The 27,611-nt window shown below is 34.3% G+C and overlaps 1 protein-coding gene across 1 annotated transcript in view; it reads right to left on the reverse strand.

The window, feature by feature from the left end:
* TDRD5 (tudor domain containing 5) overlaps positions 1 to 27,611 on the reverse strand; it is a 59,232-nt gene that overhangs the window by 24,805 nt on the left and 6,816 nt on the right. The window contains exons 5-15 of the mRNA XM_051998854.1: positions 20,351 to 20,407; positions 15,927 to 16,080; positions 13,534 to 13,697; positions 12,563 to 12,783; positions 10,797 to 11,009; positions 10,416 to 10,482; positions 9,452 to 9,652; positions 8,779 to 8,931; positions 6,976 to 7,095; positions 6,482 to 6,655; positions 1,299 to 1,445 (exon numbers count right to left, since the gene is read on the reverse strand). Of these exons, the coding sequence (XP_051854814.1) occupies positions 1,299 to 1,445; positions 6,482 to 6,655; positions 6,976 to 7,095; positions 8,779 to 8,931; positions 9,452 to 9,652; positions 10,416 to 10,482; positions 10,797 to 11,009; positions 12,563 to 12,783; positions 13,534 to 13,697; positions 15,927 to 16,080; positions 20,351 to 20,407 (1,671 nt within the window). The remainder of the gene's footprint in view (positions 1 to 1,298; positions 1,446 to 6,481; positions 6,656 to 6,975; positions 7,096 to 8,778; positions 8,932 to 9,451; positions 9,653 to 10,415; positions 10,483 to 10,796; positions 11,010 to 12,562; positions 12,784 to 13,533; positions 13,698 to 15,926; positions 16,081 to 20,350; positions 20,408 to 27,611) is intronic.

Here is a 27,611-nt window from a genome sequence, read left to right on the forward strand (position 1 = left end):
TAAACTGGATATTTTCTCTAGTGACCTCCATTCCAGGAACAAGCTCCCCTTCATCTCTATCACCTGGTTTCTTTAAGTTCCAAATGAAATCCTATTTTTAATAGGAAATGTTTCTATTTCTCTCTTCTCTTGCTTACTCTAAATCTCTCTTACTTCCAGTGCTTTCCTTCTTATTTCCTAAATATCCTATTTTTTTGGTTTGTTGTCTCCTCCACTGGATTGTAAGCTCTTTGAAAGCAGGGACTATCTTTTACCTCTTTTTTTTTTGTATTCTCAACATTTAGTACAGTGTTCAGCACAGAGGTGCTTAAAAATGTCTACTATCTTTTTAAAAACTGAGACCTCTTTGTTATACTACAGACTTCTTTTTATGAAACCCTTGGTAGTCCATACATAATGTCCTATTATAAAAACCACTTAATCAGTCCAATAATTACATCTATTTTGTTCTCAAGCAATGTGTTCTTAAGCAATCTATATTTCTGAAGCAGTCTGCCATATATATATATTAGACCATGATTCTGTTTTCATTGATTTCACTTGATGAGTTAGTATTTTTTTTAATATTATAATCTGCTCGAAATGACTATAAATTCTGGAATTCAAAATTTTATAAAAATGAATGTTGAAAACTATCTTTACATGTAATTGGAAAAACAAAATAGTATAGAAAAGTAAAAAAAATACTATAGGAAACCCATCCTAAATTTGCAGTGAACAAATTGCTTTAACTTATATCTTCTCTTTACTAATATGACAAAGTACTAAAACAATAGAATTCCTATCAACCCTCATTAATCAGAAACACTTTTCAACTGCTTTTAAGATTTCCTTGAGATATCTGAACAAAATCAATCAGTTGTGCTTTGTATCAATGTTGGTGCCCACTACCAAGGCATGATGAAAGAAATAAAACCATGTTATGAGCTAGCAATACATATAAGTTGAATGTTTTCACAGAGTTAGATAAAGCTGACAAAGACCATTTTTCTTTCCCAAAAGCAATGAATTCTGATTTTTTGAGGTTTTCTATAATTCTAGGCCTAATTTTGTCTTTCAAAAAGATTATTAGCTATGTTAATTTATGCAATGATTTAAAGATCTATACAAGTAAAACCACAAAACAGCAAGTTCAATGGCAGTAAGCTATTCGTGAAATCAAATTTATATTTTTCTTATTACCATTTACTCTTATCAACTGCAGGAAAGGCAAAGATCTAGCAAGAATTTTATTTGTAAAAAAATGTAAAATATTCCACAAGCAGAAATGCAAACCTGTAATAATATCAGGTATTTACCTTGTGGCTCTTGGCTATGTCAGTGATAGTTTCCTGAGCATCCTGTTCCTGGAATTCTGATGTTTTAAGTTCAATCTTCATATCATTCTCTGACTCAGAATGCTGCCATGCAGCGTTCCACAGTTCTTCAGCAGCAGAACACCATTCCTATATGTAAAAAAGTAATTGCATGCAAAATAAGGTCAAGTACCAATTAAACTAGGAAGAAGGATATCTTTTAGAAAGTTTAAAAAAAAAGAAGCAAAAAAAGCTGTATATCTTAAGCAAAAGAATAAATTGTAATGACAGGCATGGAAAAGCCAGCCTGTAATAGGAAATTATTTCTCCTTTCTGATAGGCATGCTATCCATTACTATAATCCCAGAATATTACATTCAAATTCATTTAAAATACCCAATCTTGTTAAAAATGACTGAAGAGAAAATTCAGCAATTTGATTGTAACTCTCTGGATACATACAAATCCATCAACACTTCCTGGTTCAAATATAATTCATTTCTGTTGAGTTTATTTGCAGGTTCAAACCAGTTAATTGGAATACCTGGATCACAGAAAAGTGAAAGCAATTCTTGAAATAGATCTTTTCAGTTCTATGTAATTTTTTATTTTGGCTATCATGATCAGCTACCTTGAAAATGATTTTTTAAAAAAAAAACATATAGAAGGAGCTAGTTACTAAGGACTTTTCTCCATGGTTATAATATATCAGGAAGAAATTAAAAAATTTTAAAAGAAAAATAGGCTGAGAAAATGAACAAATAATAAAAACAAATTCCAACCATAGAGAGTTACTATGGTTACACATGGCAGATGAAGATACATCCTCAGAAGATAATATTAAAGTCAAAGCTCCAACATCCAAAGCCTCTAAGAAAAATAAGAATTGGTATTGGATCACGGAAGAACTCAAAAGGGATTTTGAAAAATCAAGTAAAAGTAGCAGAGAAAAAATGGGAAGAGAAAAAAGTGATACAAAAGAAAATACAAAAAATTAATGGAGAAGAATGCCTTAAAAAGCAAAATTGGTCAAATGGGAAAGGAGGTACAAAAGCTCACTAAGGAAAATAATTGCTTAGAAATTGGAATTGAGCAAATAGAAGCTAACGACTTTGTGAGAAATCAAGATACAACAAAACAAAACCAAAACAATGAAAAAAATAGAAAACAATGTGAAATATTTCACTGGAAAAACAACTCTTCTGGAAAATAGATCCAAGAGTCATAACTTAAAAGTTTTTGGTATCTATCTAAAAGCTATGACCAAAAAAAAAAATGAGCCTGGTTGTCATTTTTTTAACCTTTATTTTTTTATTTAAGTTTTTTATTTTCACAACATATGCAAGAATGATTTTTCAATACTGACCCTTGAAAAACATTGTGTTCCAATTTTTCCCCCTTCCTCCAAACCCCCTTCCCTAAATAGCAAATAATCCAATATATGTTAAAACATGGTAAAAATATATGTTAAATTCAATATAGGCATATATATTTATACAATTATCTTGCTGCACAAGAAAAATCAGATCAAAAAGGAAAAAAATGAGAAAAAAATAAAATTCAAGCAAACCACAACAAAAAGAGTGAAAATGTTTTTGCTGTTGTGATCCACACTTAGTTCCTACAGTCGTCTCTCTGGGTGCAGATGGCTCTCTTCATCACAAGATTATTGGAACTGGCCCCAATCATCTCATTACTGAGAAGAGTCCCGTCCATCAGAATTGATCTTCATATAATCTTCTTGTTGCCACGTACAATGTTCTCCTGGTTCTACTCATTTCACTTAGCATCAGTTGATGTAAGTCTCTCCAGGCTTCTCTGAAATCATCCTGCTGGTCATTTCTTATAGAACAATAATATTCTGTAACATTCATATACCATTAACTTATTCAGCTATTCTCCAACTGATGAGCATCCACTCAGTTTCCAGTTTCTTGCCACTATGAAAAGGGCTGCCACAAACATTTTTACACATGTGGGGTGATGTCATCATTCAAGAAATTATCAATGAAAACTGTCCTGATATTTTAGAACCAGAGGGTAAAATAGAATTTGAAAAGAATCCACTGATCATTTCCTGAAAGAGATTTCAAGATGAAAACTCCCAGAAATATTATAACCAAATTCTGGAACTCACAGGTAAAAGAAAAAATACATTAAGCATCCAGAAACAAACAAGTATACTGGAGCTACAGTCAGGATAAAACAAGATTTAGCAGCTTCTACATTAAAGGATCAGAGGGCTTAGAATATAAAATTCTGGAGAGCAATGAAGCTAGGATTACAATCAAGAATCACCTACTCAGGAAAAAAATGAGTATATTTGTTCAGGAGAAAAGGTAGACAATTCAATAAAATAGAGAACTTTTAACTATTTGTGATGAAAAGACCAGACCTGAATAGAAAATGTGATTTTCAAATATATGATTCAGAAGAAGCATAAGGAGGTAATCAAGATAAGGGAAATAAAGGATCTAGCAAAGTTTATCTGTTTACATTCCTACATGGGAAGATGAGACTTGTAACTTATAAGAACTTTCTAATTATTATGGTAGTTAGAAGGAAAAAAAAATATATATATATATAGCACATACACATACATATACAGAGAGAGAGAAATCAAGACAAGAGGGCACAGGTGTGAACTGAATATTGAGGGATATCTAAAAAATAAAATCAAAGAGTGAGAAAGGAATGTACTGGGAGAAAGGTAAAGAGAAAAGTGGAATGGTATATATTTTAATCTGCCAAAAAAGAGGCAAGAAAAGCTTTACAATGGCTAAGAAGAAGGGAATGGGAAGGGGAGTGATTTTCATGAGAATTGGCTCAAAGAGGAAATAACATAACATAATATAACACTACATATGAACATAGAAATCTATCTCACCCTGCAGGAGAGTAGGAGGAGAAGGGGATACAAGAAGGAAGGATTGTGCTAGAATAGAGAGCACAATAGGAAAGGGACTAGTTCGAAGCAAAACACTTCTGAAGAGGAACAAGATGAAAGGAAAAAGAATAAACAGAAGGGATATACAGTTTTAGCAGTAGTAATTTTGAAAAGAATTTTGAAGTTTTTCTGATGAAGACTTCATTTCTTAAAATGTATAGGGAACTGAGTCAAATTTATTTTTTTAAAAAGCTATTCCTCAATTGAAATTGAAAGAAAGATATGGGTTATAAAAATCATGTATATTCTTTGACTTTACAATACCACAACGAGGCATGAATCCCCCAAAAGGTTAAAAAACAGAAAGAAAAATATAGCAGCTCTTTCCTCAGGACAAAAAATTGAAAATTGAGGGAATGCCCATCAACTGGGAAAAAGCTGAATAAATTGTGGTATATGATTATGAAGGAATATTATTCTTCTATAAGAAATAATGAACAGGATGGTATCAGAAAAACCTGGAAAGTTCTTCATGAGCTAAAGCAAAGTGAAACGTATTATGTACAAAGTAATAGTAACGTTGTGGGATGATCAGCTGTGAATGACACTGCTCTTCTTAGCAATACAATGCAAAAAATTATAGTATAATGGACATACCACTATGACCAAAACTGACCCTATCAACTATAATAAACAGTTAAAATTAAATAATTATCTTCAATGCTGAAAAACATCAACTACAACACCCATTCCTATTAAACTACAATATCCATTCCTATTAAAAACATTAAAAAGCATAAGAATGGAGCTTTTCTGACAAGCCTAAGCTACCTAAGATCAAGAGCAAGCATTATCTGCAAAGGCAATAAACCTGAAACCTTCTAATAAAATCTAGAGTGAAACATGTCCATTATTACTACCTTATTTAGTAATGTAGTAAGTAGAATTGCTAGCTATAGCATAAGACAAGAAAAAATTAAAGGAATCTAAGAAAATGAGAAAACAAAAGTATCATTCTTTGCAGATGATGTGATTGGCATAGTTAGAAAATCCTCAAGAATCAAATAAACTAATTGAAAAAACCTAATAACCTCAGCACAAAGTTGTAGGATATAAAATAAACCCATATAAATCATCTGTATTTCTATATATTACCAACAAAACTCAGCAGCCAAAGATAGAGAAATTCCATTTAAAATAATGGAAGACAACATAAAATACATGCCGAGACAAATGCAAGGTTTATGTGAACACAATTACAAAATATTTTTCACAGAAGTAAAGACAAATCTGAATAACTGGTTAAATGTTATTTGCTCAATCATGTAAGACTGAGCCAATAAAATAAAAATGACAATTCTGTCTCAATTAATCTAAAATGACAGATCAGTGAAATAGAATTACGTATACAATACACAGTAGTAAACATATTGTAATATAGGGTTTGATAAACCCTAACATTCAAGTTTTTGGGGTAAAGAACTCACCATCTTTACAAAAATTTCTGGGAAAGTGAAAAGCAATAACTAGGCAGAGATGAACATCTCACAAAATATGCTAAAATATAGTCAAAATGGACAAATAATTTAGACAAAGAAGAACATCTCAAGTAAATTAGGGGAGCATGGAAAAATGTACCTGTCATATATATGAATTAGGAAAGAATTTATAACCAAAAAAGAAAAAAAGAGAGGATTATGGAAAGTGAAATAGGTAATTCTGAGTATATGAACTTAAAAAATTATCTCACAGCAAATTTCTCTGATTAGGGTCTCACTTCTTAAATATGTAGGGAACTCAATCCAATTTATAAAAATTAAAGCCAATCCCCAAATTCATAAATGGCCAAAGAATATGAATAAGTAATTTTCAGATAAAAAAATCAAAGCTCTCAACAGTCACATAAAAATCACTACTGATTAGATATAATAGATTGCTAACACAAGTGCTGGAGAGAACACAGAAAAATTAAGATATTAATTCACTGCTGGTGGAGTTGTGAAATAGTCCAACCATCCTGGAGAACAATCTGGAACTATGCCCTTTGGGCATAAACTATGCGTCCCCTTTGACCCTGCAATATCACTACTAGGTCTGTATCCCGAAGAGATCAAGAAAAAGGAAAAGGAACAATTTGAACAAAAATATTTATAGCCACAATTTCTCTGTTAGCAATTGTTGACAAAAGAAAATTCATTATGCATCTTATGAAAAGAGGTTGATAAGTATGAGCTGAATCTACGACAACATGGCCTTGTGGCTACACTGAAATATTCGTCTCTTCTCCCCAAGCTCTGACCTTCTGCAGTGACTCTTGGCACGGCTGACACTGCTTCCGTCCTGATGTAAACAGGAGCGCGGCATTCCCATTTCTCTTCTCTCTGTCACTCTGCAGAGGCAGCCAGTTTTCGTCCCACACATCATCACCTATAGACACGGACTCAAGGTACGGCATCTCAATGGGATACTCAAGCTGAAGAGGAATCAAAGAAAAAGAAATAAAAACCAACTCTGCCTGACTGCCCGTTTCAGGACCCGCTCAGGTCTGTGCTGCTTAAAGACCTGCTGGCTGTCTTTGCTTTGCTTCACTTTAGCCAAAGGCTGGGCGCTGGCTGGGACCCCGAGGGCCTCAGCACAGGCTGTTCCATGCCCTAAGGCCTGCACTCCATGCTTCCGGGACATCCTGGTCCCTTCATAGCTGCTTCTTTTCCATGTCCCTTCAGCCAGCGCTCCCTCCAACCCATCTTGGACAACACCCTTTTCTCCCTCCATTGCCTATTGAGTCCCAGGTACCTCTTGGCTTTCTTGGCAGTCTTCATCCTGGGCTTCTGGGGAACTTATGTCTGAGCCTAGAAAGAGCATCTCTGCTTCAGGTTCCAAGTAGCTGATAGATGTGCGGTCACCAGCACCTCTCTACAAGACAGCAAAAAGAAGCATCTTCTATTTTTTCTACATCATGGGCTACACTTATGTTAAAATAAGAAGCCCACAGCATACTCCAAACTGGAAAGCCATTGTATTCGAACAAATGCTGTTTTTTCTTATTTTAATCTCTGACATCAGTTACAATAAATCAACTTATGAACTAGGAACCACAAATGGTGGTTAGGTGCATCTCTAAATGAATCCATCTATATCTGAGATATGGTTTATTGCAAACTTAAAATTTTGAAAGGGAAGTTGAGATACAACAAAGACGACATAGCTTCTGTACCAGGTCATTTTACCTGCACTGTTAGGACTCACAGAATTAGGCACTGCTAATTTTACATGCACATATACACATGCACACAAATTTTTTTTAAAAACTATGTAAAAGATGTTACAGTATCACACAACAGTATCACAACAATATCATACACACGTATATATACAAATTTATATCTGCATATATATTAAATATTACTATATGTGACATTATAATCTTGTAAAAGAAGTTTACAATATTATACAACATATATAGTCCTGTAAAAGAAGTTTACAGTATAATACAACATATATACATACACATGTATATACAAATTTATATGTGCATACATATACAAAATATTACTATATGTAACATTATAGTCTTGTATAATCACCTTTTCTTTCTTTACATACTTAAGTTCATAATATTAAAAGAAAATGCTTTAAAAAAACATGCTAAACATAAAAAAAGATTAAACATTGTCTCCTTAAAGATTAGACACTATCTTATGACATGGCCTTATATTCAAATCAATCATGTTAATTTTGTGCAATTTTAAGACTGTTACAATGGGAAGAAAAAGAAATAAAGTCCTTTTGATTCAATATCAAAGAAACAAAGCTCAACAATTTAGTTTTCAGAAAACATAAGAGCACCAACATTAATTTTAAAGTAAAGTAAAAATAAATTAAAATCTGCTTTTAGAAAATGTGGTGGTAAATATTTACATTATGCTATAATGGTAATATGAAGCTTTCAAAGGAATATTGTTATACTACTCTGATCCTTTTTCTATCAATCTATAAAGTTATCCTAAATAATCAGAGATAATTTATATTATTCTCTTTTAAAAACACCAGAAGTCCACACATGAAGACATTTTTATGATACTTTCAGAGAGAGAAAAAAAGTCTTACAAAGGGTTTAAAAATATATATTTTGCACGATGGAGACAAACAATTGTAAAATCAGCACTATCCCAAGGCTTATGTGATTTCCTTAGGGCAGCACAAAGGTTACCGAAGTCATAGAACTGGGTCTAAGACCCAGGTCTCCCAATTTCCAGAATAGTAGGTTTTTTGCTATATCATTCTAATTCAGTAAGCAGCAGGATGAAAAGACCTTGCATGGAATGAAAATGAAATTAGGGAGTAAGCTCTAGTTTGTATAAGAGATACTATAACAGAAAAGACTAGTGGGTGGAAAATCCTAGAGGCTAAGGTTTCCAGAAAAAGTAAGGCGGGCTGGATCTCAGAGGAAGCAAACTACTGGATTGGTGAAAGAGAAAAAATAAAAAAAATAAGAATTTTACAGGAATGCAAATGAAGAAAGTAGCTAGACTGGAACAAAAGGATCCTGTAGATGAGTAGTTTGAAATAAGGTATTTTTTTTTTTAAGCTTCCTACCGGAGATATCAATTCATTTTCTGGACTTGTTATTTCTCTGTCCTCATTAAAATAATGCTGATGAGAAGGAAGACCTAGTTCTGTCAAACCAGGTTCTTCAGGCCTTGGACTGCATTTTGTATACAAGGCTAAGGGGTTGAGCTCTCTGAAACCCTGGGATTTAAACACAAGACACAATTAGTCAAGTAAATAAATTACAAATGAAGTAGGAAAGTCATACTTTTCAAGCAATAAAATGTTAGGTTACTAATTTAACTTAACAAATAACTTAACTTATAAGTTAATAAATAAGAATGTATCCTGGAGAGTAAAGTCAGGTCACAATATATGAAGTCTATGGGAAGGGAATAAACATATATGGCATCTGCTATGTGCCAAGCACTTTACAAATATCATCTCATTGATACTTTCCAACAACTCTAGGAGATAAATGCTATTAATAATCACATTTTACATCTGAGGAAACAGACAAGGAGAGGTACAGTAACCTGCCCAAAAACATGCAGCTAGGGCCTAAGACTGGATTTGCACTCAAGTCTTCCTGACTTTAGGTCCAGTGTTCTATCCATTCCATCTACCTAGACAGTTATCATTTCAAAATTTGCACATAAGTAAAGTAGAAATTCTACTGCTACACCTAAAGTCAGGTTTACAAAGTAGCCTTACTATCTACCTTAGATGGGACATTTTCTCGGCAGACAATGGCATGGCCTTCTGCTCTCAGGACATGATGAAAATAGATGTCTTCATTTGAGGATGTATCACACAAAAAGAGGTTGAGGACTCCATCAACATACTCATCCACTACTCCCACCAATGGCTTCAAGCCACACAGCTTCTGGAATTGCAAAATTGCTTGGGGCGTCCAATGCTCCTGCAACAAGAGTTGACCAGTGAGATTAACCACAAAGGATTTATAGGCGAGTCACTCTGTGTTTCTATTTGTCTAGAGTTGGGTAAGACAAATCAGTAAAAAAATGTTTATGTGAGGTGCCTCTATGAACTAAAACTAAGTCTGTCTGTAGTCACTGTCTCATAACTTTAGAGCTATGTTAATTATGTTTTTCCTTCCACAAACAAGACAGCACTACTCCTAGTAAATCATCAACATAAAGGGACTGTTCAGCAGGCAAAATCTTAATCTAAACTTAAAAAGTCTACCAAACTAAGGGTAATTCATAACTTAAAATAGTTCCTTAAAAAAACAACAAACATTAGGAAAAAATCCTTTATTTAATGTTTAATATATACCGCCACTGAAACTATACACTGCAGTACAATGGAAAGAGCTAAACTGGGATTCAAGAGGCTTATCTTAGTTCTGTTTATGTGTCACTTAAGAAGTTGCCAACAAGTCACTAAAAAGTCTAGTTTATCTACAAAATAAAGAATTTGCCTCACATGACCTAACTCCCTTTAAAAGTCTAGATTCTTATTCATTAAAGCAGATCTCAAGATCTACCTTACTGATCTAGTTGTAACTTCTTCTGTTTATTCTTTAAGTTCAGGCTTTAAAAAAATTAATTTTAGACAGACTTATGTGAGAAAAGAGAACCCAATTAGTCTAAGCAAGTTTTACTGTTCTTAAAATGAAGAATTTTACAATGTTAAAATAAGCTATGTACATATAGACATACCTCTATGGGTCTCACCCAAGCCAGGGAACAAGGAATGGCCTGAGCAGGAAGCTTGATATAGCAGCACCTATAAAAGAAATCCAAATTCAAGACTACTTAGTCCATTTTTAAAAATGTATAGTCTTAGCCCTATAATTTAATAATGCTAATCAATCATCCCCCCCAAAAAGCTAATCTAATGGTAGTTAATCTCATAACCCATTCACTAAGACAGTGAGACATACAAAAGCAAGTGAGTAAATAGATATATCTATGATACATAGTAACAATGCTTTATCTAAAGTCTGGTCCCAATAAAAAAATGTAGAGGTCTAGAGGTAAATTTAAAAGAATCCATAGACAACACTTTTCAGCCCTAATTGGTCAGATCTGTTAACTTACTTGAGAAACCTCAGAGAGGACTTTTGAACAGTTCCCAAATTTCCAAAATCAGGGTAGAACACTTCAACTTCTTGCTTCCCAAGAACTCGGTGAATAATGACCCGGTACCACCACTTATCCTCAGAAATCCTTACACAACAAAGATGGCCAGGTTGGATAAAAGATTCTGGCATGATGTAGCGATCAGATACTAGCTGATTGGAATAGCAGCGCCTACAAAATTCCAAAAGAAAAAAAAACAAAAATCATGTAATTTTTATTTTATGTTTCATGAGCAGGGACCTAGGTAGAAAATGAAGGAGGGTCTCCTATAGTTAGGTAAATAATGAAGGATGGTATCCTGTAGTTTCCCCAAGTTATTTTCTTTAGGGATAGGGATGAGACCTCTAATTTCATTGACATAGTAATGAACTCTGGCCAATTCTGGTTAGCACCTTCTTTGGAAATCAGAACCTAAAGAGACCTAGAGTTGCCTAAAGCATTAAAAGGTTAAATGATTTTGTACTAGAAGTAGGACTCACCCAGCTCTTCCTAGTTTCTAAACTTACTACATCATAATACCTGTCTCATTTAATTGAATTTCTTCTACTAGATAAATATCTTCCCTCTTCAAAATTCTCTAAAAAAGAAAAACCTACCAGAAACTTCTTTTTAAATCCAAATTTCTGATTTCAGAGAGGCAATATGGTATAGTAGATGGAGAGCTGGCCTTGAAGCCAGAAGGATCTCTTCAAGACTATAAGGTAAAAAGTTCTGATCTGTTTTGATAAAGAGAATTTTTCGATTGAAGACTCTCTATGCTGACTAACAAGAAATAAGGCAGTATTAATAAATAATATAAAGCAATTTATGAACAGTATCACAGGCAGAGGATTCACTCAATATGAATTTACTAAATGCCTACTTTATTGACAAAATTGTGGGAATATTAAATTATGACATGTAATGAATATATGAACATAAAATTCTAGAAATATTTTCAATCAAAAGATAAAGTTTTAAGATAAAAAATTTAATAGGGAGAAACATAAAAAACATCCAGAGAAAAAGTTTATCATCATGCTATGGACAGATCAGATTTGAATGCATTTAGTTCTAGCTTTCAAATTTTAGAAGACACACTGAAAAAAATAGAGTATTTATAGAAAATGGTGACCAAAAGGATGAGGGAATTCAACAAACTGCATAAAAGGGTCAAGTAAATTGAACATATGTGTTTGTCCTGGAAAAGAAAAGAGTAACATGATTGTAAACTTCAAAGATATAATGAGTCCTCATGTGGAAGAGAATTAGACTTATTTTGCTTAAATCAATAGAAGTAGGGTCAACAACCCAGGCATTATTAAAACGTTTTACAAATATAATCTCTTTTGATCCTCAAAGCAACTCCTTAAGGTAGGTGGTACTATGATTACTATATTACAGATGAAGAAATTGAGGCAAATTCAGGTTAAGTTACTTGCTCAGGGTCACACAGCCAATAAATGTCTAAAGCTGAATTTGAATTCAGGTCTTCCTGACTCCAGGCCCTGTGTTCCATCCACTGTGTAGTACCTAGCTAACCCTATGTAATTATCACTGTATATGGAAGGGTATTATCATATCTTGAGATAATCTCAAAAAAATTAGAATACAAATCAAGGCAATATTAAATGAAGAAAACCGAGCAAAATTTTGTAGTAGGATTTAGTAATAAAGGACTTGGATACTAAATAGAAACAATTTCAAGTGGGGAAGAAATTCAGGCAAACAATCTTGTTTCTTACCTCATTTCAATCATCATGTCTTCCAGTAACTCGGATGAATCCCTGCTATAGATTCGAATATAAAACTGACTAGGAGAGATGATGTACTCTACAAAGACCCCGACAAGGGTGCTGCTGTCTAATGGAGGAAGGCTGCAGAGTTTCCTGTTCTGCACAGCATCTGGTGGGATCTCATAGCCAGACATCTCCAAGTTGAGCTGTGATTGTTTCATTCCCATATGCTACAAGTAACATACACATAAAAAATATAATTCCAAATGCTGTTACAATCATGAGATAAGCAAAGCGATATATATAAGAGAAAGATTCTGCTTCTCAAAAGTGTTTTCAGGTATATCCCTCTCTGACCTTAAGTGGGTTGACACTGCTTCATGGCACCATCAATATGAGAAAATTTTCTAATTCTTGTTTAGAAATACCACGTTCTTCTACAGGAATTCTTATTTCATTCAAGCCCATCCCATCCTATCTCTATCCCACTACCCACTAAAAAGCTACTGCACTATTTCCAAAATGTTCAAAAGAGTAGAAAGGATTAATGGGAAATGAAAGAAAAGAGCACAGCAGTAACCTAGATATTAGGGGTATATTCTAGTGTTTGCTGTTGAGGCCTTAAGTCAGTAAGCCAAAAGTTGTTATACGGGGTACCTTAACTTTAAATATTCCCAAGTGTCTAACCCAAATTTTGACAAACAATGGATAAATCACAAAATTGTAAGAATTAAGTACCCCTCAGCCATTAATAAGAAATTATATGCCAACAGGCAAAGCCAGAAACAATGACTAAAAGATGACAGGCCCTCCCTTTAATGACTTCAGTCAGAACAAGAAAATATAATGTTCAGAAGGAAAAGTTGCCTTTGGAAACACATCTCTGTGAAAAGGGTATCTTAGTTAAATTTAACTCACTTAAATCACCATCCACATTACTTGTACAGATCTAAAAACTAAAGTTATTAAATTCCACTCACCAGGGGCACAGGCTTTGTGACCAGGTTGAATTTCTTGCAGACCTTCTCTTCTATATCTCTATGCTTTTCTACAGAATAATTCCAGGAAGTGTCTTTAATATCCGGAGATGAAAGGGAGTTTCTGGGGGGACTGGACATACTGGCTTGATCTTCTATATTCTTATCTAATTGGACCAAACATTCAGCATTGAAAGGTAAAAGAGGTATATTTTAAATAGCCAAAGTCAGAATTGTACTATGTACCTGAGACTGTACTACACAAAAATTTCCCATTTTTAAATTTCAACTCAGGTGATTGCTTTTATGATACAAGCTAATTTCCTACAAATGGCATAGCCTCATAACTTTTTAATAATAATAATGCCTGAAGGGCAACTAGTTGATGCAATGGTTTAGAGTGCTGGCTCTGCAGTCAGGAGGGTTTGAGTTTAAATCTGGCTTCAGACACTTCACATGACTCCCGGCAAGTCATTTAATCTCAACTGCCTCATCCGCTCCTCAACCTCATCCTCATAATGCGTAAATTCTTCTCAAATAATTTCACATAACAAGATGTCCCTATGACAAGATACTATTCCGTACCAAAAAATGAGATTTATCAGCACATTCTCAAGATGCACTTTTTAAATCTTGTACCTTTAACCTTTACGCTATTCCCTGACAAGCTCTGATTTCAGAACCATCTAAAGCCCAGAAAAATCTTAAAAAAAACAATATCAAAGTTTTAGCCAGTATAGAACAGAATAGTTAAAATCCATTACAAGTAACATAAAATATTTACATATATTGCTGATATTTTCATGTCTTGGCAAATGTTCCATAGTAACAATACTTTGTTATTAACATGATAAAAACTCCTTTAAAATAAACAATGCAACAAAAAAACTTTTTTTCTTCATGCTTATACAGTAATCTTTTTTCCTAATGTCAGGCAAGAAAAAGGTAGAAAAGTTAAGATGTAACTGCGTTCTTCACAATTCTTCAGTTCTTAGATTACACAGCAATTAGCCATCAATCCTCTTCATCTCCTTATACTGTTAATATCAGAAATACTTCTTGCTTTCCCAAACCTTACCTAATTAAACTATTACCACACAAAAGGATACAAAATTTAAGAGTATGAAAGGAGCTTTATTCATTAAAATATATGCCAAAAAAACCCTAAAGCATTTGTGGAATTAGCTATAAGTAGGATTTTATCATTAAAGTAGATTTCTTAAAGCTAATTTTGGGATTTTATTTTCTTGAGACCAAAATTCAAGTCCTAGCTCTTCTGGATCAAGTCATTTCACCTAAGTATCAGTTTCCTCATTTGTTTGGAGGGGGAAAAAAGGGTGGGGTGGTACCTTTATCTAAATGATCTCTCTCTAATGATGTCTCTTTCTGGCTCTGATATTTAGAGTTTTTATTGCTTTGAATCAAAGAGCTATGAAACTTTCAAGGCTGCTCTTAACAAAAACATCACAATTCAATAAAATAAAATCAAATACCTAGGTTTGTTAATGTGTTATAAAAAAAAGTATGTGGATATTTGCCATGGAAGTATTCTAGCATATTGAATTCCAAAATGAAATTAAATGGCACAAGTTACAAATATATGTGTATAGCACTCTCCTACTTCATTCATTTATTTATTTTCATTATTTTTCTTAAAAGTATCCTGACAGAAAAAGATCATTTGACAAATATATAGAAAGTAAAGCATGCCTAAATACAAGAGCAGGATGCTGACTTATTTTTGCTTAAGTATTTCTTTTATTACCAGAGATGGTTTTCTGAGGGAAGAAAGGGAAACTGGGGAGGGAAGAATTATTAGAAACTGATTGGCTTTTACAAAGAGCAACTGAAAAGCTTTTTTAAAATTATTTATCAGATAGCTTAGGAAGGTAGAGAGGAAGAAAGAAATATAATCAAAAGTAAAAATGATACAAAAGCAAAAAAAAAAAAAGCAACATGAAGTATCAAAAGCAAAAATGCTAAAGAAAAAAAAGCAAATTTAACTATTCTTTAATATCAAGATTAGGATTTCCTTTCTCACTATAAATGCATTCACCAATTCCTGTAAGTAAAATTACAATTAGAGGTCATTCTAATTCTAATTCTAATTCTAAATTCTAAACATAAGTCATCAATTCAGTCTTCCAATTTAAAAACTGAGACAAGCATTGAATTGTTATACACATATGAAGATTTACAGAGATAATTTCATACAAAGGTAGACAATATAGTAGAACTTTAAAAGAAATTATCATGCAAAATCCATTTAGGCCCCTCTCACCCATCCAAAAAGGAATTCAATTCAATACAAGATATTCTTGTATTTTATCCTGTATATACTATTATAGGTCACTGTGGACCACTTTGGTAGTTTTATATAATTAATTTCAACTCACCTGTTGTCAAATGCTTCATCTCTGCATCAAACACCAATAAGTCTTGTTCACCTTCCCTGAACTCAACATGAAGAATGTCACTAAGAGATCCAACAAGCTCTGCCACATTTAAAAATCCCAATCTCTTTGGTGAAAGTGGCTCTTTAAAAACTGCCTATCATCAAAAAAAATTAAATTAAAATGAAGGACAGAAGGAAATGGACGTAACTGATCAATAAGCACTAATTAAGCCAAGCATTATTTTGTGCTAGTACATAAAATACAAAGAAATTAAATACAAGATAATCCGAGGTTGAAGACACTAACTACTGAGATCAAGAAAGTTCAAATTGTTGTTTGAATTGGGTCTTGAAAAAAGAGAGGCTTCCATTTCCAAAATATATAGAGAACTGACTCTAATTTATAAGAAATCAAGCCATTCTCCAGTTGATAAATGGTCAAAGGATATGAACAGACAATTCTCAGAAGAAATTGAAACTATTTCTAGCCATATGAAAATATGCTCCAAATCATTATTAATCAGAGAAATACAAATTAAGACAACTCTGAGATACCACTACACATACCTATCAGACTGACTAGAATGACAGGGAAAGATAATGTGGAATGTTGGAGGGGATGTGGGAAAACAGGGACACTAATACATTGTTTGTGGAATTGTGAATACATCCAACCATTCTGGAGAGCAATTTGGAACTATGATCAAAAAGTTATCAAACTGTGCATACCCTTTGATCCAACGTGTTTCTACTGGGCTTATACTCCAAAGAGATACTAAAGAAGGGAAAGGGACCTGTATGTGCCAAAATGTTTGTGGTAGCCCTGTTTGTAGTGGCCAGAAACTGGAAACTGAGTGGATGCCCATCAATTGGAGAATGGTTGGGCAAATTGTGGTATATGAACATTATGGAATATTATTATTCTGTAAGGAATGACCAGCAGGATGAATACAGAGAGGCTTGGAGAGACTTACATGAATTGATGCTGAGTGAAATGAGCAGAACCAGGAGATCATTATATACCTCAACGATACTGTTTGAGGATGTATTCTGATGGAAGTGGATTTCTTTGACAAAGAGATCTAACTCAGTTTCAATTGATCAAGGATGGACAGAAGCAGCTACACCCAAAGAAAGAACACTGAGAAATGAATGTAAACTGTTTGCATTATTGCTTTTCTTCCCGGGTTATTTTTTACCTTCTGAATCCAATTCTTCCTGTGCAACAAGAGAACTAGTAAGTTCTGCACACATATATTATATCTAGGACATACAATGACATATTCAACATGTATAAGACTGCTTGCCATCTGGGGGAGGGGGTGAAGGAAGGGAGGGGAAAAGTCAGAACAGAAGTGAGTGCAAAGGATAATGTTGTAAAAAAAATTACCCAGGCACGGGCTCTGTCAATAAAAAGTTATTAAAAAAAAAAAGAAAAAAGAGAGGTTTCCATAAAGCAGAAGTACATTATAGGTATAAGGAACAGGCAGAGAAAAGACAAGAAAGGCAGGAAAGGGAGGGTCATGTCTAAGGAAAGAAAGTCCACCACTTTGGTTAGAACAGAGTGTGAGAAGGGAAAAAGTTCTATATGAATGAAAAGATATGTTAGGGTTATAATGGTATTTACAAGTTAATCAGAGAAGTTTCTATGTGACTCTAGAAGCAAAAAGAAGCATCTAGAGTTAGTTGTGTGATTAGTCACACAAGTATCAAAGTCTGGAAGAGTCTTGGGCCAAGAGACAAACAAGGACAATAATCTATGCCAAAAATGATTATAACTAAATTAAGGAGGTAGTGCTGTACAATGAGAAACAACAAGCTTTGTCAACTGAATGGATGTGTAGTGTGACAGATGAGGGGTGTCAAGGTCATGAGTCTAGGAAATTGGAAGAAAGCGATTCCTTTCAGACAAAGAAGGGAGTAAATTTGGAGGAAAAGATGAATTCAGTTTTTGACATGTGAAGTTTGAAATGTCTCCAGTAAGTCTGGTTTTAAAGAATAGTTAACACGTACATAGCACTTTAAAGTTTACAAAGTACTTTACAAAGATCTCATTTCATCCTCACACCCATTCTGAGAGGTGCTATTATTACTTCCATTTTACAAATGGAAAAACAGAACAGAGAAAGAGTAAGAGATTTGCCCCAGATCATCCCATTACTGAGGCTGGATCTGAACTCATGACTTTTGGATGCCAGGTCTCAAGATCTAAGGGAATTCCAGGAAGAAACTTGAAACTCATAGCTGGGAATCAGGCCCCGCTCACTCTCTCCCTAATGGCTGCCCTCCCTTACCAGCCCACATCTTCTATCCTCTTGGCCTTCAGGTTCTCTCTGATTCCTGGTCTTGGTTCAGGGCACAGTCACTAACATTTGGGTGTCCCCCAGGGCTCTGTCCCAGACACCTTTTCTCTTTCCCCTCTAAACTCTCTCATTTGACAAGTCAATGAGTTCTCAAAAGATCTGATGATTATTATCAAATCTACACTCTAACTTCTTCCTGATCTCAAATTCCATCTCCAACTACCTACAGGAGATCCCTAACTCAACAGACCCCAAAGTGACCATCTTTCCCCCAAATCCTCTCCTTTTCCCTACTCCTCTTTACCAGTATGGTGCCTCATCCTCTCCCCTCCACATTAAATCTGCCAAATCTTACTAATTTTGCCTTTGTAACATCTTTCATATATCTTCCCTCTGCTGATGCTCTCCAATGTGATCTCCGTCTATCTTGTTTGTGCACAGTTGTCTGCAGTGACTGTCTTAAGCATCTCTTTGTATTCCTTGTGCTTACTCTGACATATAATGTTAACTGACCGATAGGGGAGACCTGGTGTCGTTTGAACCCAGTAAGAAAGGAACCAGCAGATAGGGAAAGTTTAAGATCAGAACAAATTTGAATCATAAAGACTGAAGTGGTAATCTACTGGAGACAATGAGAGGGACAGGATCAAAACTATTACCAGAGAGTAAAAAAAACAGAGAAATTGAAGTCAAATAACACAAATTTGTTCTAGTGTCCCATCAAGAGGGCTGTTTAACTTCTTTATCCAGTAGAAAGATAATGGGAGTGATTCAAGGCTGAAGTCTGTGCCAAGGCTGGCAAGTTGTGACAGAGAACAAAGGAATAGAGTAGAGGACTGCTGTAATGTTGAATTGGCTAACTACTTGGGGAAAAATTGTAGAGAAAAAAGTCAGGACAGAGGTAATGTCCTAAAATACTGAGGTGCAGGAGTAAAGATCTGGAGAAAGGCAAAGAATGGGATTAGAAGAGATGAAGAATTGGGAGATATGGATTAGAAACTTACAATCAAATATCAGATGTCAAGAGTTTTTGATTAAATAAGTTGAACCTAAGAAATATGATTCTAGCATTTCTGGGCAATCACCAGAGAATCACCAGACTAAACTAAAAAATTCTAAGTTAATTAGTTAATGGCTTAGTCCCATAAAAATCCAATTAATGATCAAAAAACCTACAGTGCCTCCATAACTGACACACTAACCTGAAAATCTTTTTGCAGCCATGAATACATCAAAACGTTGTAATTTTATTAAGTCATATTATATAAAAGAAATCTAAAACTTGAACAAAATGTCCACAAAAAAGGAAAAACAACAACAACAAAAAAAGTTCAATAGGGTTATTATAAAACCTTATATATTGTATCTCTTTTATTGGAGAGTGTTGGACAGCATTTTCCACCATATCCAACATAAAGCAGATAACTAATATTTATTCTTTGTTACAAGACAGTCTGATAAGAGTAACCATGGCATATCTCAGAGAATTTACATGTAAACCCAACTACCTCAATAATAATATTTTAAACTGTTCAGGTTGGGTTTCTTTTTTACTCCACTTTGAAAACAAACACTTCTATGGTATGATAATAATTATTAGTATTTTACAAAATTTTTCCCCCATTAATACATTTAAATATTAGCATTCTCAAATCTTTTTTTTTCTGTTAACAAAACATTATGAATGGACAAAGAAATAAGAAGCTAGTAGTAGGAAATGGGTCACAAAATGAATTATATACATGTAAATTATTACCAATTGTTTTAAGTGAATTTATTTAATCTTCTCAACAATGCAGATATTACAAATATGATCTCATTTTATGGGATTTCCTCCTCTATTTTATGAATAGGGAAACTGAGTTTTGGGGGCATTAAATGACTTGTCTAAAATCATAAATGCCATATAGTAAGGCATACAGATGAAACTTGAACTTAAATTTTCTGAATCAAGGTTCATAGCTCTTTCCATTATACTTCATTGCCTTAATGGTATAATTAAACTACTAAAAAAATTAAGGCAATTGAATCACCAATGGAGAAGCAGAACAATTTCTAAATCTCCCTAGGAAAAGAAAGTTTACAAGACTCTGATTGGTAAAAGAGAAAACAAAAACCTTACCTCAAATTCTCCAAGCAATTTAGAAATAAGCAATCCCTGTGGAAATTTTGATGCAACCTACAGAAAAGAAGATATCAGACTGATTAGCTAGACATTTAGAACTTTAGCTGGAAAGAATTAAAAATAGCCTAACCATTCCTAAACAGGATTAACTTCAGAAACTTGGTTATTTTCAGCTTTTGTTAAGGAGATACATACAGAATATTTTAAGGAAAAAGGACAGATAGTTTAAGTACAAGTGAAAATTTCTATAAAATTATCTAGAACTAGTTCAGTAAAATGCTACACATGGACATGATGGATATCTTGGACCGAAAAGTGAAGCAATTTTGTGAAAGAAACAAAGTCGAGGAAGCAAAAGAAAAGCAAAAATGGAAAATAAATAGATTTCATCCTATATCTGATAGAACTTCTCTGCCTCCAAAGCAATTTGTTTGCTGCCTATGAGACATTTTGTATATTTCTCCAAGTTAAATAGTATTTTTTCAATAATATTTTAAAATATTGGACATTCCTCAACAATAGTCACTCAACAAGTATTCTCATATGTACCAAGCACTATTAGCCCAGTTATCTAGCACCAGAGTTACATAAAGAACATCTACAGATTCAAAGAAAATAGACCCAAGGTGTTATTAGCATAGGAGGTCACTGGCAGCTCAAGGTTATCTGGAAAAGCTTCATGTAAAAGGTGATATTGCATCTTGAAGGTAAGCAGGGATTCTAAAAGGTAGAAGCAAAGTATAGGGTGCAGCCAGTACAAAGACCAAGAAACAGGAAATGGAAATGTGTATACAAGTCAAGCAAGTCAATGCTTTCCCCAAGTGAGAAAGGCTACTGAGAGAAGAAAAGTTCGGGAAGCAGGACACAGCTTGGAGTGCCTCCGAAAGGATGATCCAACACAGGAAAAGGAGAGTGGGTAAGGCAGATAGGAGTCTCAAGAAAGAATGTCACAAAAACCCACAGGAGGAAGAGGATCCTGGAGCAGGTGATCAGACCAACTGATGGAGAGGGCCTGGAGAAAAGGCCACAAAGATCTAGCAATCTTCCTTGGTAACCCTGGAGAGCAATTTCAATTGAGCAGTGAGGTCAGAAGTCAGACCACAGAGGGTTCCAGAAGATGAGAAAATAATGAACACAAAGAGCCTTTTCCAAAAGTTTAGCTGAGAAGGAGAGAAAAGACATAAGATGATAACTTGAGGGGATGGCTGCAGCTAGTAAAGATTTGGGGTTTGCTTTTTTAAAAATGAAGAAGGCCTAAGTTTTTTTGCATAGTTATTGAGTCATTTCAATCATATCTAACTCTTCATGACCCCATCTGGGACCATTTCCTTCTGCTGCTTATATAACAGATGAGGAAACTGAGACAAGCAGGGCTAAGTAGCTTGCCCAGGGTCACACAGCTAGTTAGTGTCTGACTTCAGGCCCCATACTCTATCCAGTGCGCTACCTAGGTGCTCCCTTTATAGGCACAAGTCATTAAATTCAGTGGGAGGATTCCTTCCCTTCTAAAAAGAATGACTATATAGGACTCTTATTCTCCTCAAAAATGAGAACAGAAATAATCAAGAAATAAACAAAATTACTATCTCATTTGAATATTTAAACTCATTAAAAATGAGCAAGCTAAAAAAATATTCCCAAGTAAAACAAATATATTGCACATGCACACATTCACACATACATAGAAATGTAATGGAATAAACAGAAAAAAGGACTAAAAGTGAAAAAATACACTTAAAAAGTTCTTAATATAAACAAAACAAGAAATTTTAATAGGTTCAATAGTTAATTAGAGCTCACATTTCTATAGAACTTTTAAGTTTTGCATGTTGAATCTTATAATGACCCTCTGTGAAGCAGGTAACTAGTAGTTTCCTCATTGCAAAGCATTTGCTATTATTTATACTACATTTATTATACCGTTAGTTTTGTCCATATAACAAAGTATAAATAATGGCAAATGCTTTGGGAACAATAGTTCTAGAAAATCGATTTGAACCTACCCCCAATTACATGTATTTCAGAAAATCATTCAAGAAAATTTATAATTAAAAAATGGATGACATTACAAATTGACAGAAGCTCATTACAAAGGAAAAAAATTAAAACACAACTCATCCAGAAAATTGTTGTTAAACTTCAAGGAAAAGATTACATATCAAAAAAATTAGTCAACACACTAAATTTTCCTATAAAAATTATAGTTGAATAAAAGTTGAAACTCAATACATGTAAAATTTAAAAACTCAGGCTTAGATCCTAGGACACTTCCGAGCAAATCTGAGCATTCAGTTGGAAGACAAAGAATGAACACTAAAAAATGCAAAGGACCTCAACTGATCAAGCAAAAGAATTTTTGAAACGAAGCAGGAGAGATAGCCAGAATAGTAATTGCTTTGAACAAAAAGAGTGTAACTGCAGTGGAGATTTCTGAAGTTGGAATCAGAGATGGATCTGAATGATGGCTCTATAACTTGTGACTGTATAATTGGGCAAATCACTCCAGGGTTTCAGGAAAATGAAAAGGCTGAATATTATTGTGCAATTTGAAATTACAAATGTAAGGAATTCAGAAAAGCATGAAAAGACAAATTTTGTAAACTGATGCAGAAGAAAGAAGAACCAGAACATTATACATAATAAAAAAGGAACACTAACAAAGCCTCTATTGTGTTTTTTTTACCTATTGTTAAAAAAAATTTTTTTAAAAGAAAAAACACTAACAAAATATTACAAATAATGAGAGTGGTAGGCTACATATATCATCTTCTCTAGCAATGGTGAGGATAATTAAGGTGTATAATGAAATGTTTTGTGTTGCCTTTGGACATACAATATAATTAACTCCTACATTTTGCCTTTTCAAGAAAACCCTAAGATTTACTTATTGAGCTTCTTAGAAACTCATTTGTTTCATTTGTAGTGAAATTCTCGAGATTTTTGGTTTGGTTCTTTCAGCGGTACACAACATTCTTTTCAGTACAATAACATGTAAGTTGAGTCAAATATCTAATATTTAAGAGTACCAATAGATAAATTACTGTCCCCCTTCTGCCACTCTACCACAATCACTACAGAAGCACAAGGCCACAAAGGACGAGGAAGGGCCATTTTGTGTTGTTTCATAGTTGCAATAACCAAACAACGCATCACCATAAAGCCAGTCCACTCTCCCAGGGGTTTTTTAAAATACATACGAAGAGATGTATTTATTATATAAAACAAAGGAGAGTACAAGCACTAATAACTTAGGTGGGGAACAAAAATCAGACAATATAGAAAGCAGCAATTGAAGAGAAGGCCAAAGGAAGACAAGGATTCTGAGGTGCAAAAATTTGAAACTGATAGTTGTTTTAATTATCTGGAACTGCTAATTCAGATGCATGGAAATGAAACGTTAAGTTCAGTGAATGGCAAGAACACAAGAGTTTTTCAAGTAAAGCAGTTATCAATGTAAGAAAGTGAAGTTAAGAATAACCTGAAGAAGTCTGTCTATGTGTCAGGCTGAGCAGTTTTACCTTTGATTCTAGAAGCATCTAAGATATCCTCAAGGTTTTCGAGCATGAGGCTGACACCATCAGATCTTATAAAGATTTTATTTTAGCAGCTCTGTAGAGCATAAATTAGAGAGCAAAGACTATAAAGGCAGGGAAACCTATTATAAGATTATTGCTGTAGTATAAGAGAAAAGTATTAGCTGAGAGGAAGAAAGGGATGTCACCTGATGTTTGCTAGGTTGATACAAACAAAAAATTTCTGAACAACGTCAGCATTTATGAAGAAATCTATCACCTGCTTCTTGGAAGATGCTATGTACATATTCTTGAAGGCAAGGGCTGTCATTTGTAAACCTGGAGTTTAATCACAGTGCCTAGTATATAGTATGCACTTAATATTTGTTAAAATAAAGTGTCTAAAATGGTCATACCTTCTGATCCAGAGATAGATGCTATGGTTGTTCAGTTATTTCAGTAACTTCCCTCATTTGGAGTTTTCTTGTCAAAGACATTATAGTGGTTTGCCATTTCCTTCTCCAATCCATTTTACAGATGAGGAACTGAGGCAAACAGGGTTAAGTAACTTATCCAGGGTCACACAGCTAGTAAGTGTCTGAACCTGGATTTAAACTCAAAAAGTCCTGATTCTAGGTCTGGCCCTCTATATACTCTACCACTTAGCCACCTCCAGAAGAGGGAGGGAGAGAAAGACATATACACATAGGGAGGTAGACAAAAACAGATATACTAGGCATATAATAATCCCCTGATTGCCCCAACAAGTAGAACACTAAGAAAAAAAGACTATTTCCTATATAGATTAAAACATTTATAACAACATTTTGGGGGATGGCAAAGAAGTGAAAACAAAATAGATACAGACATCAGGGGATAGCTAAACAAACAGCACATTTAAGTAATCAAATATTACTGTTGTAAATTATATTTACGATGTATATGGGAGGCATGGAAAGGCTTAAATGAAGAAATGAACAAAGTAGAGCCAAGAAAACAATATATATATACTGACTACAAACAACACACAAATGGAAAAAATAATCATCACAAAACGATCAAAAGTGAGTGCCAAAAAATTACAAAGAACAAGCATGATCTCAAAGAAAACATAAAAAGACATTCACTTTACTCCTTTGGTAGTGATAAGAAATCTAATAATAATGTCTTCCTGGCCCTGCTTGTTTCACTCAGCATCCGTTCATGTAAGTCTTTCCAAGCCTCTCTGAAATCATCCTGCTGGTCGTTTCTTTTTTTCTTTTTTAAATTTTTATTTAATAATTACTTTATATTGACAGAATCCATGCCAGGGTAATTTTTTTTACAACATTATCCCTTGCACTCGTTTCTGTTCTGATTTTTCCCCTCCCTCCCTCTACCCCCTCCCCTAGATGGCAAGCAGTTTTATATATGTTAGATATGTTGCAGTATATCCTAGATACAATATATGTTTGCAGAACCAAACAGTTCTCTTGTTGCACAGGGAGAATTGGATTCAGAAGGTAAAAATAACCCGGGAAGAAAAACAAAAATGCAGATAGTTCACATTCGTTTCCCAGTGTTCTTTCTTTGGGTGTAGCTGCTTCTGTCCGTCATTTATCAATTGAAACTCAGTTAGGTCTCTTTGTCAAAGAAATCCACTTCCATCAAAATATGTCCTCATATATCGTTGTTGAAATGTATAATGATCTCCTGGTTCTGCTCATTTCACTTAGCACCTGCTGGTCGTTTCTTACAGAACATTAGTATTCCATAGCATTCATATACCACAATTTATTCAGCCATTCTCCAACTGATGGGCATCCGTTCAATTTCCAATTTCTTGCCACTATGAAAAGGGCTCCTATAAACATTTTTGCACACATGGGTCCCTTTCCCTTCTTTAAGATCTCTTTGGGATATAAGCCCAGTAGTAACCCTGCTGGATCAAAGAGTATGCACAGTTTGATAAATTTTTGAGTATAGTTCAAAATCGCTCTCCAGAATGGCTGGATCCGTTCACGGTGCTGGCTGTTTTTCAAGAGTAGTACAGACCTGCCTCTTAGAATGGCTAAGATAACAGGAAAAGATAAGAATAAATGTGGAGGGGATGTGGGAAAACTAGAACACTAATACATTGTTGGTGAAATTGTGAAATGATCCAACCATTCTGGAGAGCAATTTGGAACTATGCCCAAAGAACTATCAAACTGTGCACATACCCTTTCATCAAGCAGTGATTCTGTATCCCAAAGAAATCACAAAAGAGGGAAAAGTGTAAAAATGTTTATAGCAGCTCTTTTTGTAATGACAAGAAACTGGAAACTGAGCATATGCTCATCAACTGGGGAATGGCTAAATATGTTATGGTACATGAATATTATGGGATATTATTGTTCTAGAAGAAATGATCAGCAGGATGATTTCAGAAAAGCCTAGAGAGACTTACATGAACTAATGCTAAGTGAAATGAGCAGAACCAGGAGATCATTGTACATGTCAACACCAAGATTACACGATAATTTTGATGGATATGGCTCTTCACCAGCAAGGTGATTCAGATCAGTTCCAATGATTTTGTGAAGGAGAAAGCACTCACAGGAAGGACTGTGGGAACTGAGTATGGATCATAAAGTATTTTCCTCTTTCTTGTTATTTGCTTGCATTTTATTTTCTTTCCCTTTTTCTTCCTTTTTGATTGATTTTTCTTGTGCAGCATGGTAATTATGGAGATATGTATAGAAGAATGATATGTTTAATATTTGCTGAATTACTTGCTGTCTAGGGGGAGGGGAAAAGGAGGGAGAAAAAACATTTGGAACACAAGATTTTGCAAGGATGAATGCTGAAAAACTATGATGTATTTTCAAAATAAAAAGCTTTAAAACAATTAAGAAAAGAATAGTGTAGACCTTGACAAGTTTGTTGACAGTAAGGAGTCAATAGATTGAAGAAATACAAAAAATGAATGAAGGGCTCAAATCCAAGAGAAAACAGGAAGGGAAAGAACTCAGGGCACAAGAGAAGTTTGGTCTTGGTGAAGAGAGAAAGGCTACTTCTTTATCGCACTAGAGCAAAAGAGGAGAGAATGAAAGGTATTGAAAGGTATTCTGAGGTGTAGAATAGCAAACATGAGAGAAAATAGTGCTCTATTTTCTCAGATAGTAAGTTGATGTGAGAGTCCCTGCTGAATGGGAAAGAAGTCTGAACAATTATGGAAAGAAGAGGGTCAGTTTGCAACACAGAATCTATTAGATAATATAAAAGGATTCTATAACTTTGAGGACCCAGTTGAGGCTAAGCAACAGAATTCTGTGGTGAAGTCAATTTGCTTAGTTGTGTCAAGATCAGTCATATTCCCTATCATGTGCAGACAGGCAGAGAAGGTAAATAGAAGGGGTAACCCAATGCTAAGGAAGGTATAGGTTGAGTGGAAAAGGAATTTGAGAGCAGAAGTAAAGGTATTTGATTAACAATAGGGTCAACGTTTTCAAGGGAATTAAAGACAAAGCAGAGTTGAGGTGATAGGACAAAACTGAATACCTGGAGATCTTTGACCTGGAGAGGTCAAAAAATAGATACAGGAAAAGTGAGGTACAGGGAGATATGTGGACAGGGAAAAATAAATTCAGAGTTCTAGATCAAACAGAACAGTTATATAAGATGAAGTCAGGCTGAAATGGTGAGGTGGTCACAGAAGTTGGAACAGATTGATGAATTAGAAGGCTAGGGTTTCTAACAAATCAAAACAAGTTTCTAACAAAACA

This window comes from Antechinus flavipes, chromosome 4 (genome assembly GCF_016432865.1).
Source record: "Antechinus flavipes isolate AdamAnt ecotype Samford, QLD, Australia chromosome 4, AdamAnt_v2, whole genome shotgun sequence".
Lineage (NCBI taxonomy): Eukaryota > Metazoa > Chordata > Mammalia > Dasyuromorphia > Dasyuridae > Antechinus > Antechinus flavipes.